Raw genomic sequence first — 15,763 nt, forward strand, 5'->3', positions numbered from 1 at the left:
CCTCAGCCTCCCAAAGTGCTGGGATTACAGGTGTGAGCCACTGCGCCCGGCCAGATTATGATTCTTTCTCTGTCGCATCAGTAGTAACAAAAGGTGTCTTGAGTTTTCAACTTTTATTGTCATTTGGTATATGAGAGATTTATTTTCCAGCTGTGGAACACTTTTCCTAAACTAAAAAGAGAATCAGTAGTGTTGAGTGCTGATATATGTGTATATGTGAAACAGACTGTTTTGTATTAATCAAATTTTGTAAGTTTAACAAAGATTATGCACTTTGTTTACTGTAGCCATTGTAATTGTGCCAATCACGATGTTATCATGCCAACATTTATTCCCTGAAATGTTTTTCTTTCATTCTTTTTTTTTTTTTTTTTTTTTTTTTTTTTTTTTTTTTTTTGAGACGGGGTTTCGCTCTTGTTACCCAGGCTGGAGTGCAATGGCGCGATCTCGGCTCACCGCAACCTCCGCTTCCTGGGTTCAGGCAATTCTCCTGCCTCAGCCTCCTGAGTAGCTGGGATTACAGGCACATGCCACCATGCCCAGCTAATTTTTTGTAGTTTTAGTAGAGACGGGGTTTCATCATGTTGACCAGGATGGTCTCGATCTCTTGACCTCGTGATCCACCCGCCTCGGCCTCCCAAAGTGCTGGGATTACAGGCTTGAGCCACCGCGCCCGGCCTCTTTCATTCTTTTTCTTACCAGATGCTCCACATCAAGAAGCAGAGTGTCCTGAGCGTGGCAGCAGAAGGAGTGAATGTGTGTCGCCATGGGAAACTGTGCTGGCTGCAGGTAAAAGACTTCTGAAAACTTTTTATTTTGAAGTAATTATAGAGCCACTGGTAGTTTTTTTTTTTTTCTTTCTTTTTGAAAATTACATTTTAGAGATAGGGTCTCACTCTATCACCCAGGCCACAGTGCAGATCATAGTTCACTGCAGCATTGAACTTCTGGGCTCATGCTGTCTATCCTCTCACTTCAGCCTCCTGAGTAGCTGGGACTACAGATAAGTGTCACCACACCGAGCTTTGTTTTTCTGAGATGGGCTCTTGCTGTGTTACCCAGGCCGATCTCAAACTCCTGGCCTCATGTAATCCTCTTGCCTTAGTCCCCCTAGTCACTGGGATTACAGGGATAGGTCACTGTACCTGGCTCACTGTTAGATCTATGAATTGTCTTCTTTCTGCCACCCTAGTGTCACTGTTACGTAACTTGTTGGAATGGTCTTCCTTCTCCTGGTACCCAACTTATTCTTTTCAAAAGGAAAGAACTTCTGTCTCCTTATAGATTCACTTTTTTTTTTTTAAAGCTCAGTGGCAAGAATAGGTTCACTGTTACAGCCATCAGTGCTGTCTCAGGCTCTGCTGGAGGTCTTTCCCAGCTCTGTCCTATCACCTTAGTTCTATGAAGAGTGTCTCCTCTTTTCTAGGGTGGTAGTTTTCCACAGTAGGTTTCTCACATCATTTTAGTTTCCCTGGACCTGGGAGATGTCAGATGAGAGTCTTCATTATATTAACATTATTATTATTATTATTTTGAGACAGAGTCTTGCTCTGTCACCCAGTCTGGGGTGTAATGGTGCGATCTCGGCTCACTGCAACCTCTGCTTCTTGGGTTCAAGCAATTCTCCTGCCTCAGCCTCCTGGGTAGCTGGGACTACAGGCACGTACCACCACACCTGGCTCATTTTTGTGTTTTTAGTAGAGATGGGGTTTTACTACGTTCGTCAGGCTGGTCTCAAACTCCTGACCTCAGGTGATCCGCCCACCTTTGCCTCCCAAAGTGCTGAGATTACAGGTGTAAGCCACCATGCCTGGATGATATTTTCTAAAAGTTTGTAGTTAGCCTTGAAGAATAGCTAGAGGATGGATAGCTTTTGGGTCCTTCTTCCTTTACTTTTTTTTTTTTTTTTTCCAGAGATGTGATCTCCCCATGTTGCCTAGGCTGGTCTCAAACTCCTGGTCTCAAGTCAGCCTAACTGCAAAATGCTGGGGTTACAGGCATGAGCCACTGCATCTAGCCAACCTTAGCTTTCAGATGAGTATGTTTGAATTAGCAGCACAAATGCAAATTACTTAAAACAACCCAAAACTTACATCTACCAAAACAAAAGACAGTAGATTTCCTGGTAACACAGGCCTGGGCAGTTCTAGCTTATTTCCTAAATTGTCCCCTTTGGTTTTCTGGTTATCAAAGGGGACATGGAGTTGGCTACAGGTGTCCTTTCTTTTCTTTTCTTTTTTCTTTTTGAGACAGAGTCTCGCTCTGTTGCATGGGCTAGAGTACAGTGACACCATCTCTGCCTCCCAGGTTCAAGTGATTCTTGTGCCTCAACCTCCCGAGTAGCTACAGGCGTGAGCTACTCTGCCCGGCTAATTTTTGTCTTTTTAGTAGAGACGAGGTTTCACCATGTTGGCCAGGCTGGTCTCAAACTCCTGACCTCAGGTGATCGGCCCACCTCAGCCTCCCAAAGTGCTGGGATTATAGGCATGAGCCACTGCACCTTGCCTACAGCTGTCCTTTCTGTGACTACAAGCAAATTAATGGACATGTTTTCCCCAACCAGATCAAAGAGTTGAGTAACAGGATTGTTATATTTGTGCAGTACCTTACACTTTAAAAAACACTTTTACAAACATTAGGGGAGTCAGCTACTTTTAACACATTGAAATGTTGTTTCTGCTATTTTGCTGTTTCTTCCTTTTTTTTTTTTTTTAAATTTGAGACAGGATCTAGCCCTGTTGCCCAGGCTGGAGTGCAGTGGTGTGATCTCTTGGCTTACTATACTGAATCTCTGCCTCTCTGGTTCAAGGAATACTCCTGCTTCAGCCTCCCAAGTAGCTGGGATTATAGGCACTGGCATGTATGCCTGGCTAATTTTTGTAATTTTAGTAGAAACAGGTTTTACCATGTTGGCCAGGCTGGCCTTAAACTCCTAACCTCAAATGCTATGCCCACCTTTGTTGAGAAATACTAAGTTTACTGTTGAGGAACATTAAGTTTACTGTTGAGAAACATTAGGTTTACTCTGCCCCAGTGGCTCTCTTGTGGAGAATACCTTTTAGTTTGCAATTAGTGGTAGATGGATAACAGCTGCCTATGTGGTATATTTTTGAGCTATTAGTAAATACAGAACACCTGTTTATTAGTAAGAATCACCTGTTTAAGAGAGCATAAAAACATGGATCAGAAGCTGCTACGGGCCTTCAGCCTAGAATGCTGTCAACCCCTGAGGCTCTCAGCTCGATGGGCTGCTGGCCCCAGGATAGACTCACTTTGCTGTTCTGTCAGTGTCTGCCTCTCACTGCCGTCAGCGCCACCTGGTCGGGGGCCTCCTGGCCTAGCTGGTACTCCGTACGCCTTGGCCTACCAAAGTGCTGAGATTGCAGGCATCAGCCCCCGCACCTGGCCCATATTTTCCTGTTTTTAATAACATGCTTATTGCTTTCTCTTGATTCTTCAGTTTTACAAATTATCTATTCAGTTTTATCATGATACATAAAGATTTTGCTCCTTTATTTTTTTTTTTTAATTTCTATTTTGTGTGATTTTGCTCCTTTATAGCATCCGCTTTTCCCTAGGTCTTTCCAACTTAGTTATGTCACAAATTTTTATCAAGACAGAATTCAGAATTTATGGCAGACTGAGGCAGGAGAATTGCTTCAGCCTGAGAGGCAGAGGTTGCAGTGAGCCAAGATTGTGCCCCTGCACTCCAGCCTGGGCAACAGAGCAAGATTCCATCTAAAAAAAAAAAAAAAAATACAGAGTCTAGTCTATATGTTATTATGGCTGTAATGATAACTCGGCTGAGTCAAGGAGGATTGTTTCTTTCTTGAACAACTTCTTGTTTTTCATAGAGTTAGTGATTATCTCATTTTATTAGCTCCTCCCTCCCTCCTTCCCTCTTTCCTTCCCTTAGTATATGTGATGCTGAGGTGAGCACCAAGGTTTTGTTTGTTTGTTTGTTTGTTTAATATGGAGATGGGGTCTCCCTGTGTTGCCAAGCCTGGTCTTGAAATCTTCGACACAAGGGATCCACCCATCTTGGCCTCCCAAAGTGCTGGGATTATAGGCGTGCACCACCATGTCAGGCCCCCCGCCTTTTGTTTTTTTTAATTTTTAAGACACTAAGAAAAGGCCTGGCCAGGCACAGTGCTTCATGCCTGTAATCCCAGTACTTTGGGAGGCTGAGGCAGGTGGATCACAAGGTCAGGAGTTCCAGACCAGCGTGGCCAATATGGAGAAATTCTGTCTCTACCAAAAATATAAAAAAATAGCCGGGCATGGTGCCACACAACTGTAGTCACAGCTACTCGGGAGGCTGAGGCAGAAGAATCGCTTGAATCCAGGAGGCGGAGGTTGCATGAGCCAAGATCACACCACTGCACTCCAACCTGGGCTACAGAGTGAGACTCCATCTCAAAAAAAAAATTCATAGGGCTTCCAGATAGCTGAGCAGGGGGAGGTTCCTGGGGGGTGGCGGACTCCCCCCCATTCCTTGCCCTATGTATCTCTTCAATCTGACAGTTTATCTGTATCTTTTGTAATAAAGATACAGTTATCTGTATCTTTTGTATCTTTCATAATATTCAGCTTGAGGCCTCAGTCCCACAAGACTGCCCTCTTGTGGAACTGAGCCCTCAACCTGTGGGGTCTAGCACTATTTCCAGGTAAACAGCATCAGAATTGAATTAGAGGACACTAAGCTGGTGTATGCTGGAGAGTAGCAGCAGAATTGCCTGCTTCATGTATGAGGAAACAACCCACACACATCTAGGGTGACAGAAAGTTCTTTTTTTTTTTTTTTTTTTTTTTCTGAGATGGAGCCTCACTCTGTTGCCCAGGCTGGAGTGCAGTGGCATGATCTCGGCTCACTGCAACCTTCACCTCCCAGTTTCAATTCTCCTGCCTCAGCCTCCCAAGTAGTTGGGGTTACAGGTGCCTGCCACCAAATCCAGCTAATTTTTGTATTTTTAGTAGAAGTAGGGTTTCACCATGTTGGCCAGGCTGGTCTCGAGCTCCTAACCTCAGGTGATCTGCCCACCTTGGCCTCGCAAAGGGGTACGATTACAGGCGTAAGCCACTGCACCTGGCCAGAATGTTCTGTGTTAAGTAGAGAGTATAGGAAAAAAGAGCACTTTTAGTTTTTTTTCCCTATATCTCTAAGTCTAATACTTCAGGAAAGCACCAGTTTAAGGTGAATCAACAGTATCTCATTGTTATCAACTGAAAATGCCATTTCTCTGAGTTCCTTAATATGCATGATTGTGTTAGGTATTACATAAAATTATTCATAAGAGAAGATCCCTGCCCTCTAGCAATTCAAAACAGGCAACAAATACACTGACACAAATGGTAAAATGTCAAATATTCAGTGCTGCTTACGGATCAATTTTATATAATTGTAAGAATTCTAGGTTGTTTGTTTCTTTTCTTTTCTTTCTTTCTTTTTTTTTTTTTTTTTTTGAAACAGAGTCTCACTCTGTTGCCCAGGCTAGAGTACAGTGGCAAGACCTCGGCTCACTGCAACCTCCATCTCCTGGGTTCAAGCAATTCTCCTGCCTCAGCCTCCCAAGTAGCTAGGACTACATAAGCCCATCAGCATGCCTGGCTATTTTTTGTACTTTCATTAGAGACAGGGTTTCACTGGCCAGGCTGGTCTCAAACTCCTGACCTCAGGTGATCTGCCCGCCTTGGTCTCCCAAAGTGCTGGGATTACAGGCCTGAGCCACTGTGCCCAGCCAACATTGTTTCTGATCACAAAAATCACAAAAGCAGCATAGCTGGATGATCTACTAAGACAGGAAAGACAAAAAAAAATCCAGATGCCAGACATGGTGGCTCATGTCTATATCTCATGACTTTGGAGGCTGAGGTGGGAGGATCACTTGAGGCCAGGAGTTCAAGTCTAGCTGGGGCACCAAGCAAGACCCCTGTCTGTACAAAAAACAAACAAACAAAAAAAATTAATTTAAAACACAACATCCAAATGAATCAAGAAAGCTAGGCATGTGACAGTCTGATACCATTTCTGTCATTTCAAGAGCTGAACTATGTTATAACTACAATTGCCAGACATACCTAGCACCCATTCTCAGAACTTTCATGATACATAGCACTTTGGGAGGCCAAGGAAGACGGATCATGAGGTCAGACATTCAAGACCAGCCTGGTCAACATGGTGAAACTACATCTCTACTAAAAATACAAAAATTGGCTGGGTGTGGTGGCACATGCCTGTAATCCCAGCTACTTGGGAACCTGAGATGGGAGAGTTGCTTGAACCCATGCGGTGGAGGCAGTAGTGAGTCAGGCTTGTGCCATTGCATTCCAGCCTGGGTGAAAGAGCAAGCCTTCATCATCATCCTCTCTCTCTCTCTCTCTCTGTCTACATATATATATATATATATATATATATACCCTAAAAACATTACTCTAGGCCAGGTGCGGTTGCTCACATCTGTAATCCCAGCACTTTGGGAGGCCAAGGAAGGAGGATTGCTTCAGCTGAGGAGTTTGAGACCAGCCTGGGCAATGTAGCAAGACCTTGTCTGTATTAAAAATTAAAAAAAAAAAAAAAAAATTGGCTGGGTGTGGTGGCTCATGCCTGTAATCTCAACATTTGCAAGGCCAAAGAGGTCAGGAGTTTAAGACCAGCCTCGCCAACATGGTGAAACCCTGTCTCTACTAAAAATACAAAAATTAGCTGGGCATGGTGGCAGATGACTATAATCCCAGCTACTAGAGAGACTGAGACAGTAGAATTGCTGGAACCCAGGAGATGGAAGCTGCAGTGAGATGAGATTGGGCCACTGCACTCCAGCCTGGGAGATAGAGTGAAACTCTGTCTCTAAATAAATAAATAGATAGATGAAGTGAAGATGTTAGATATTTTAAACATGTCTTTTACTTTTCATCCTCAGATTTCCCTTCCTTAGTTCTTCTTTATCCTATGATGTGTGTGTCTGAATGGTCTATTGTAGGTGGCCACAAATTGCCGAGTTTATTTATTTGACATTTTCCTTCTGGGAAGTCGAGCTTTCAACAATGGACTTCAGATGATATTAGAAGACAAGAGAATTTTGAAGGTAAGTGTGTAAACCAATTCCTGCGCTATTATGATTAGCAGCCTGGTTCTAATAACTCTTCCCTTCTGATTCCTTAGGTTATCCATGATTGTCGTTGGCTTTCTGATTGCCTCTCTCATCAGTATGGAATTTTGCTGAATAATGTCTTTGACACACAGGTACATGAAGGGAAGCACTGGATTCAAACCAATATACACAGCTCCTGTTGATAAAAGGGCTCCTGCTCGCTTTGGCAGCACATATACTAAAATTGGAACATTAAAATGGCTCATCTGGTCATCTGATAAGTGAAAGTCTTTTTAATTTTTTTTTTTTGGTGCCCCTTTTCTGCTCACTTCTCATGTAAAATGTTTGTACAATATGTGAGAAGATTTGGTGTACTCTAAAAGCTCTGCAGAGAAGTTACTTAAAATTATTTAGAAAGATGTTTTCCTCATTTTGCTCCAGAATTTGTTAAATAAGAAGCAAGATCCATAGTCCACAGCACTGTGAATCTTGAGCAATTTAGGGATCATTCAGAAGCCTGACGTGGGAGATGTAGTGTGAGAGAACAATCAAATGCCTGCCTTTACCACATACATAACAATTATGGCAGACTGACATCTAACTCAGGAGTACAGGTTGTCCTGCGTATGCCCCCCAAATCTATTTGGGCCCAAAAAAGCCTGAAGCAATATAATTTGTCTGTCATCTAAGGGACCTTAGAGAAATAAAAATTCCCTAGATTCTACTAACCATTATGGTTTTGTTATTATTATTATCATTTAGAAGCAGGGTCTTACTATGTTGCCCAAGCTTGTCTCAAACTCTTACGCTCAAGCCATCCTCCTGCCTCAGCCACCCAAGTAAAGGATGAACCTCTACTATCTCTTAGAGCTGATCTAGTTTTCTGGTTTGGCTGTGAGAGCACTAAAACCACTAGTTTTCATTATGTTTTCTTTAGGTACTTCTAGTCTTTTAGGTTTATGACTGAAAGGGAAATCTTGACTGCAGAAGCCTAGAGCCTTTGGAGAGAAATTGAACTAATGAGTTGGCCAATTATTTTTGAGCAGCAATCCCCATTCAATTTTATGTTACTATATTTGGTACACTTTTTCTGTTTATGTATCTATCCACAATGAATTTGCTGCCATTTCTAACTTACATGTTCCTTTCTGCCTTCTTTCAGGATGTTTCCCTAAGTAGAGATTGCTTTTATGTTTACTCTAAACTCTAAGATAATTGCTGCTTGTTTCCTTGAGGCCTTTAGGCTTCTTGATTAGATCTTATACATATTGTCTAATGAAGACTTTGGCATACCTGTTCATGTTTTTCTTTTCAGATTTACATAGTCCAAGAAGCAGAAATTTCACCAATTTGTTTTTCTGTAACAAAATTTTAGTTTCTTACTGCTGCTGTAACAAATCACCACAAATTTAGTGGCCTAAAACAGTGTAAATTTATTACTTTATTGTTTTAGGGGTCAGAAGTCTTGAATCATTTTCACTAGGGTAAAGTCAAGGTGTTCTGCACAGCTGGTTTCTTCTAGAGGCTCTGAAGAGAGAGTTTCCTTGCCTTTTTCAGCTTTTAGCAACCAGCTGTATTCCTTGGCTTGTAGCCCCTTCCTCCGTTTTCAGAGTGCATCACTGTAATCTCTGCTTCCATCATCACATCACCTTCTCCTCTGACTATAGTAAAATATCCCTGAGCCCTGCTCTTGAAAAAGCACTTGTTTACCTGAATTGAACCTTAGAAAGACTAGGAAAAAAACAACACTTGTTGGCCGGGTGCAGTGGCTCACGCCTGTAATTCCAGTACTTTGGGAGGCCGAGACGGGCAGATCACAAAGTCAAGAGATTGAAACCATCCTGGCCAACATGGTGAAACCCCATCTCTAATAAAAATAAAAAAATTAGGCGTGGTGGCGCGTGCCTATAATCTCAGCTACTCAGGAGGCTGAGACAGGAGAATAGTTTGAACCCCAGAGGTGGAGGTTGCAGCGAGCCGAGATTGCACCATTGCACTCCAGCTCTGAGTGATAGAGCAAGACTCCATCTTGGTAGCGGGAGGTGGGGAAAAAAGTAGATAAGGACACAGTAAATTTGGATTGCTGGCTATGATGGTTTGTGCCTGTAGTCACAGTTACTGTGAAGGCTGAGGTGGGACAATTGCTTGAGCTAAGGAGTTTGGGACTGTAGGGCACTGTGCTAATTGGGTGTCCATACTGAGACTGGCATCAATGTGGTGGCCTCCTAGGAGCAGGAAGAAGCACCAGGTTGCCTAAGTGAAGGTGAATGAGCCCAGGTCAGAAATGGACCAGGTCAGAACCCCCATGCTCATTAGTAGTGGAATCTTGCCTGTGAATAGCCACTGCACTCCAGCCTGGACAACATACCAGGACCCTGTCTCTAAAAAAAAGTTGAGCTGGGTGTGGTAGCAGGCGTCTGTAATCCCAGCTACTTGGGAGACTGAGGCAGGAGAATCACTTGAACCCGGGAGGCAGAGGTTGCGATGAGCTGAGATTGCGCGATTGCACTCCAGCCTGGGCAATAAGAGCGAGACTCCGTCTCTAATATAAATAAATAAATAAATAAATAAATAAATAAATAAATAAATAAGTTGAAATTAGTCAGGTGTGGTAGTGTGCACCTATAATCCCAGCTACTGGGGAGGCTGAGGCAGAACAATCGCTTGAGCTTGGGAGGTGGAGGTTTTAGTCAGCTGAGATTGTGCCACTGCACAGTGCACTCCAGCCTGGGTGACAGAGCAAGACTCCACCTCAAAAAAAAAAAAAAAAAAGCTTTTTTTGCCCATTTTTTCAGAATAAGTTGACCGAACAACTTTAAATTTCATGATGACATAGTCTGTCATGTGGATCCTTGGGGAAAATGGTAGTTAGACATTTCTCTAAATATATTTCTGCCATGAGATAGCTCTCTGTATATATTCAACTGATCTGTTTGTCTTTTTAAAATACCACAGGTAGCAGATGTCCTTCAGTTTTCCATGGAAACGGGTGGCTATCTTCCAAACTGCATCACTACTTTGCAGGAGAGTTTAATCAAACACCTTAAAGTAGCCCCTAAATATCTCTCCTTTCTAGAAGAGAGACAAAAACTGATTCAGGTGAGTGTTAAAGGATGTCCTGTATGACATTATCTTTTTTTAAGTGTTTTCTGAGCAGTATTATCAGCCTGTTACATAGAAAAACGACAGCTGCCATGTAATCATAGGAACATTGCCAAAATCTTAACTGTGCCAAATGGGAACAGTTTATATCTGGTCTCAAGCGGATAAAAGCCAAGATCCAGGTTTGTTGGCTAGCTTAGCATTCTTAGGCCAGCCGTGGTGGCTCACGCCTGTAATCCCACCGCGTTGGGAGGCCATGGCGGGTAAATCACCTGAGGTCAGGAGTTCAAGACCAGCATGACCAACATGGTAAAATCTTGTTTCTACTAAATACATAGAAATTAGCTGGGCATGGTGGCGGGTGTCTATAATCTCAGCTACTCAGGAGGCTGAGGCAAGAAAATCACTTGAACCTAGGGTTGGGGCTGGAGTGGTAGAGGTTGAGGTGAGCCAAGATGGCACCGCTGCACACTTCACTCCAGCCTTGGCAACAGACAGAGACTCCGTCTCAAAAAATAAAAATAAATAAAAAGCATTCTTGAATAAATTTTCTAGCTGGGTCAAGGGGGAGCTTTTGTGGGAGTTTCGATCACGTCAATGGGACCAAATCACCCTAGTTATTTATCCCAAAGTAAGGTGAATTTTCTTTAGCTCCTGATAATCCTTGCATGCTAACTTAGGTCATAAATATATTGGTTACAATTCTGCTCACATAATCAAGTTTGCTGCCTCTAGCTTTGAGAAGTCTTGATTGACCAACCTGCCTCTTCCTCTACCCTTCTCTTTCTCTGTTTTACACACACACTGTTAATGTAGGAGTATGTGTGCAAGTGTGTGTATGCTCAAAGGCTATCGATAGTGTGAAAGTAGAAGGTAATAATAGAAGAAAATGATAGTGTCTTAAATTAAGTGTCTTAAACAGTTATTTTCTTTAATGCCTTGCTTACTATTCAGAGGAAATTGTTTTATTGTCTCCAGGAAAATCCAGAAGTATGGTTCATCCGACCTGTTTCACCCTCTTTACTGAAAATTTTGGCCCTAGAAGCTACCTACCTATTACCCCTTCGCTGGGCACTCCTAGATGAGATGATGTCTGACCTAACCACTCTGGTGGATGGATACCTAAACACATACCGTGGAGGGTCTGCAGACCGTCTTGGAGGCACCGAGGTAGCTGCAGCTCTCTGTCTTCAGAACCTCCTTTCTGCCTTCTTCCCATGGAAGGCAGACACAGTGATACTCTTGCTTAATAGCTGCAATAATTTTAATGGGGCCAACTTGGTGATAAACATTCTTAAAAGGGCAACAGCTTGGGCATGATCCATCCTCTTGAACACCTTTTCATAATATTAAGTTAGGTTTCCAAGAAATATTTCTGTCTAAGAATGGGTAAGTTTAATATTTCTGTATTTATGTATTCTATTTTATTTTTTTGAAATGAAGTCTCACTCTGTCACTAAGGCTGGAGTGCAATGGCATGATCTTAGCTCACTGCAACCTCTGCCTCTGGGGTTCCAGCAGTTCTCCTGCTTCAGCCTCCTGAGTAGCTGGGATTACAGGCATGTGCCACCACACCCAACTAATTTTTGTATTTTGGGTAGAGATCGGATTGCACGATGTTGGCCGAGCTGGTCTCGAACTCCCAACCTCAGGTGATCTGCCTGCCTTGGCCTCCCAAAGTGCTGGCATTATAGGCATGAGCCACCGCGCCTAGCCTAATACCCTTCCCCTCCCCTCCCCTTCCCACATTTCCCCTCCCCTCTTCTTTCTTTGATGGAGTCTTGCTCTGTTGCCAGGCTGGAGTGCAGTGGTGCAATATCGACTCACTGCAACCTCTGCCTCCCGGGTTTAAGCGATTCTCCTGCCCCAGCTGCCAGAGTAGCTGGAACTACAGATGCATGCCACCACACCCAGCTAATTTTTGTATTTTTAGTAGAGACGGGATTCACCATGTTGACCAGGATGATCTCAATCCATTGACCTTGTGACCCACCCGCCTCAGCCTCCCAAAGTGCTGGGATTACAGGCGTAAGCCACCACGCTCAGCCTTTTTTTTTTTTTTTTTTTGAGACAGAATCTTACTCTGTCACCCAGGCTGGAGTGCAGTGGTGCAATCTTGGCTCATTGCAACCTCAACCTCCTGGGTTCAAGTGATTCTCCTCCCTCAGCCTCCTGAGTAGCTGGGATTATAAGCATGCACTACCGTGCCCAGCTAATTTTTGTATTTTTAGTAGAGATGGGGTTGGTTAGGCTGCTCTGGAACTCCTCACCTCATGTGATCTGCCCACCTCAGCCTCCCAAAGCACTGGGATTACAGGTGTGAGCCACCCGGCCCAGCCCTTTTTCCTGACTATATCAATCCACACTTGGTTGAATCCATGGATGCAGAACTCATGGATATGGAAGGTATCTCAAGAGAGAAGACTGTATATTTGTTTGAGAACATTAATATCAGGAATGTACAAAAATTGTGATAATCACCACTATTTTAGCATTTTTGAAGCTATTACTGAAACTAGAAAATAAAATATGAGCTATGAAAATTGAAAAAAAGGAATCAGAATTATGACTTGCCAGTTACACAATTAAAAACTGAAGAGAATCCACTGAAAAAGACTACCACAAACAAAAAGGCAATTTTTAAAGGGCCTGGTACATATGTAAAAATTAATAGCTTTTTGATACCCATATGAGCAGCTGGAAAATATAATCAGAGCCTGGGTGTGGTGGTTCATGCCTATAATTTCAGCACTTTGGGAGGCCGAGGAAGGAGGATCACTTGAGCCCAGGAATTCAAGACCAGCCTGGGCAGTGTAGTGAAACCGTCTCTTCAAAAAATTTAAAAATTAGCCAGGTGTGGTAGCACGCACCTGAAGTTCCAGCTACTCTGAGTTGGGGAGGCTTAGGTGGGAGAATTGCTTGAGCCCAAGAGGTGGAGGTTGCAGTAAGCCATGATCACACCACTGCACTTCAGCCTATGTGACAGAGCAAGGCCCTGTCACCAAAAAAAAAAAAAAAAAAAAAAAAAAAAAATTAGGCATGGTGGCATGGACTTGTGGTTCCAGCTATTCAGGAGGCTGAGGCAGGAGGATCACAAAGTTAGAGGTTACAGGAGTTAGAGGTTACAGTGAGCCATGATCACATCATTGCACTCCAGCCTAGGCAACAGAGCAAGACCCTGTCTCAAAAAAAAAAAAAAAAAAAACATAAAAAAAACCTCTCCAAACCTGAAAGAGTTAACAAAATAAAAATGCGGAGGAAAATAAAAATGTAATCCGATGAAAAAAAATATGTATATGTATATGATCATACATGAGTAGACTATATTTGGTAGATAACACAAGAAACTAAGATGTACCTGCTAAGGCAACTGAAGCCAGGTTGGGAGACTTACTTTTCCTGTATAATTTTTATACATACATGCATACACACACAGACACACAGCCCTATGGATTCACTGCCTTTTCAAAATATGGAAATTACTAGAAAAATGGTACTTCTATAGTTGAAGACACCAGAGGGTGCTATATGAACACATTTGAATAGACCCTCATTTACCGATTACCATTCGGTACAATAGAAGTGATTTCAGGCTGGGCATGGTGGCTCATGCCTGTAATCCCAGGACTTTGGGAGGCTGAGGCAGGTGGATCACAAGGTCAGGAGATTGAGACCATCCTGGCCAACATAGTGAAACCCTGTTTCTACTAAAACTACAAAAATTAGCTGGATGTCTGGAGTGTGCCTGTAATCCCAGCTACTCGGGAGGCTGAGGCAGGAGAATCACTTGAACCAGGGAGTCGGAGGTTGCAGTAAGCTGAGATCACACCACTGTACTCCAATCTGGCAACAGAATGAGACTCCGTCTCAAAAAACAAAAGAAGTGATTTTAAGTACCATATTCAGAAGTTTAGTTATAGTAAACTTGTGTTCACTTTCTCTTCTTAGCCTACATGTATGGAGCTGCCAGACGAACTGCTTCAACTCAAGGACTTCCAGAAGCAGCGCAGAGAGAAAGCTGCAAGAGAATATAGGGTGAATGCACAGGGACTCCTTATAAGGACAGTGCTACAGCCAAAGAAATTAGTGACAGAGGCAGCAAGGAAACAGAATGTCAAAGGTTTCTTATTTGGCAAAAATTCTAGGATAGATAAAACTCCAAGTTTTACATCTCAAGACTTTCACGGGGATATGAATTTACTGAAAGAAGAATCTATGAATAAACAAGCTACAAAACCTCAACATCTACCTCCCATAGAAGAAGGGGAAACCAGTGAGGATTCCAGTAACAAACTCATTTGCCCTGAGTCAAAGGGGTCAGAGGACCAGAGAATAACTCAGAAAGAACACTTTATGACAACCAAACATGAGTTGCAGGCAAATTTATCTTTGAAAGAAAAGATAGAACAGTTATTGATGGTGGAAAACAAGGAAGATTTAAAATGCACAAAACAGGCTGTTTCAGTGTCTCCTTCTCTTCCTCAGGACACCAGAGTGTCTCCAAATGAAACCTTTTATCCTACAAGAAATGCTGTGCTTTCTGCACTCCCTCCCTGTCCAGCCTTGGAGAAGACCCATTCCTGGATAAATGCCTCTCTAAATCTTCCTTAGAGATGTGCAGTTTGTTCTTGAGGCCATGCGGGTGGCTTATTTCCTTTGCCATCAGGGCCTTCCACAGTGCCTAAGTTTCTCATGTTGTACATTTAGTAATGCTTCAGTTACAGGGGAAAATTATATTCTCTTGCTTACTCTGGTGTTCATGGTATGTGGAGAACAAGAATGAATAAGTTAAATAATGGAAGAAGTATAATTTCTGATTATGTCATTGTGTGGAAATGTTCGCAGTGATCAGAGTGTGTTATTTCTCATAAAAGGGTTTAGAGGATACCCTCATAGGATAGGTTTAGAGGATTTGAAGAAAGGAAAAGGGTTTAGAGGATTTGAAGAAAGGAAAAATATTGGAATCTTGGGCTTAGTTTCAGGAAGACACCATCATTTTAAAATTTTGTTTTACTTCTTCGCTTTTGGATTCCTTCAAAGGGAGCTGGTAAAACTATTAATGATTCATTTTAAAAATTGGTACCTGATAACTTTACCAGTACTTTTTTCTTTTTATTTACTTACTTGTTTATTTTTCTTTCTTTCTAAAGAAGAACTTTTTATTTATTTTTTTAATTGCTCCTTGTGGAGCAGGGCTACCCCATAGGCAGTGTCCCCAGCGTAGCCACTTTTTTCCTTTTTAAAATTTATTAACTTTATGTTTGAATGTTGAATGTGTTGTCTGTCTATAGGCAAATAGTTAATGTTATAGGAATCAGTACTTTAGTATTTGGTTTTTTTGATGGGGTCTCACTCTGTCACCAAGGCTGGAGTGCAATGGCATGATCACTGCTCACTGCAACCTCTGCCTCCCAGGTTCAAGCTATTCTCCTGGCTCAGCCTCCTGAGTAGCTGGGGTTATAGGTGTGTGCTACCACACTTGGCTAATTTTTTGTATTTTTAGTAGAGACGGGGTTTCACCTGTTGCCCAGGCTAGTCTCAAACTCCTGACCTCAAGTGATCCACCCTCC

General features: G+C 42.6%; 1 protein-coding gene across 2 annotated transcripts in view; it reads left to right on the forward strand.

Annotated features, from left to right (window-relative positions):
- The window catches only part of EXD1 (exonuclease 3'-5' domain containing 1), a 41,134-nt gene extending 25,817 nt beyond the window's left edge, over window positions 1-15,317 (forward strand). For both annotated transcript variants that reach the window (XM_032251265.1, XM_032251264.1), the window contains exons 6-11: window positions 703-789; window positions 6,981-7,085; window positions 7,163-7,243; window positions 10,047-10,190; window positions 11,172-11,363; window positions 14,142-15,317. In XM_032251265.1, the coding sequence (XP_032107156.1) occupies window positions 703-789; window positions 6,981-7,085; window positions 7,163-7,243; window positions 10,047-10,190; window positions 11,172-11,363; window positions 14,142-14,804 (1,272 nt within the window). In that variant the 3' untranslated portion in view covers window positions 14,805-15,317. The remainder of the gene's footprint in view (window positions 1-702; window positions 790-6,980; window positions 7,086-7,162; window positions 7,244-10,046; window positions 10,191-11,171; window positions 11,364-14,141) is intronic.
- The last annotated feature ends 446 nt before the right edge of the window (window positions 15,318-15,763 follow it).

The sequence above is a fragment of the Sapajus apella genome, unplaced genomic scaffold (assembly GCF_009761245.1).
Source record: "Sapajus apella isolate SASKATOON/1434 unplaced genomic scaffold, GSC_monkey_1.0 scaffold74, whole genome shotgun sequence".
Lineage (NCBI taxonomy): Eukaryota > Metazoa > Chordata > Mammalia > Primates > Cebidae > Sapajus > Sapajus apella.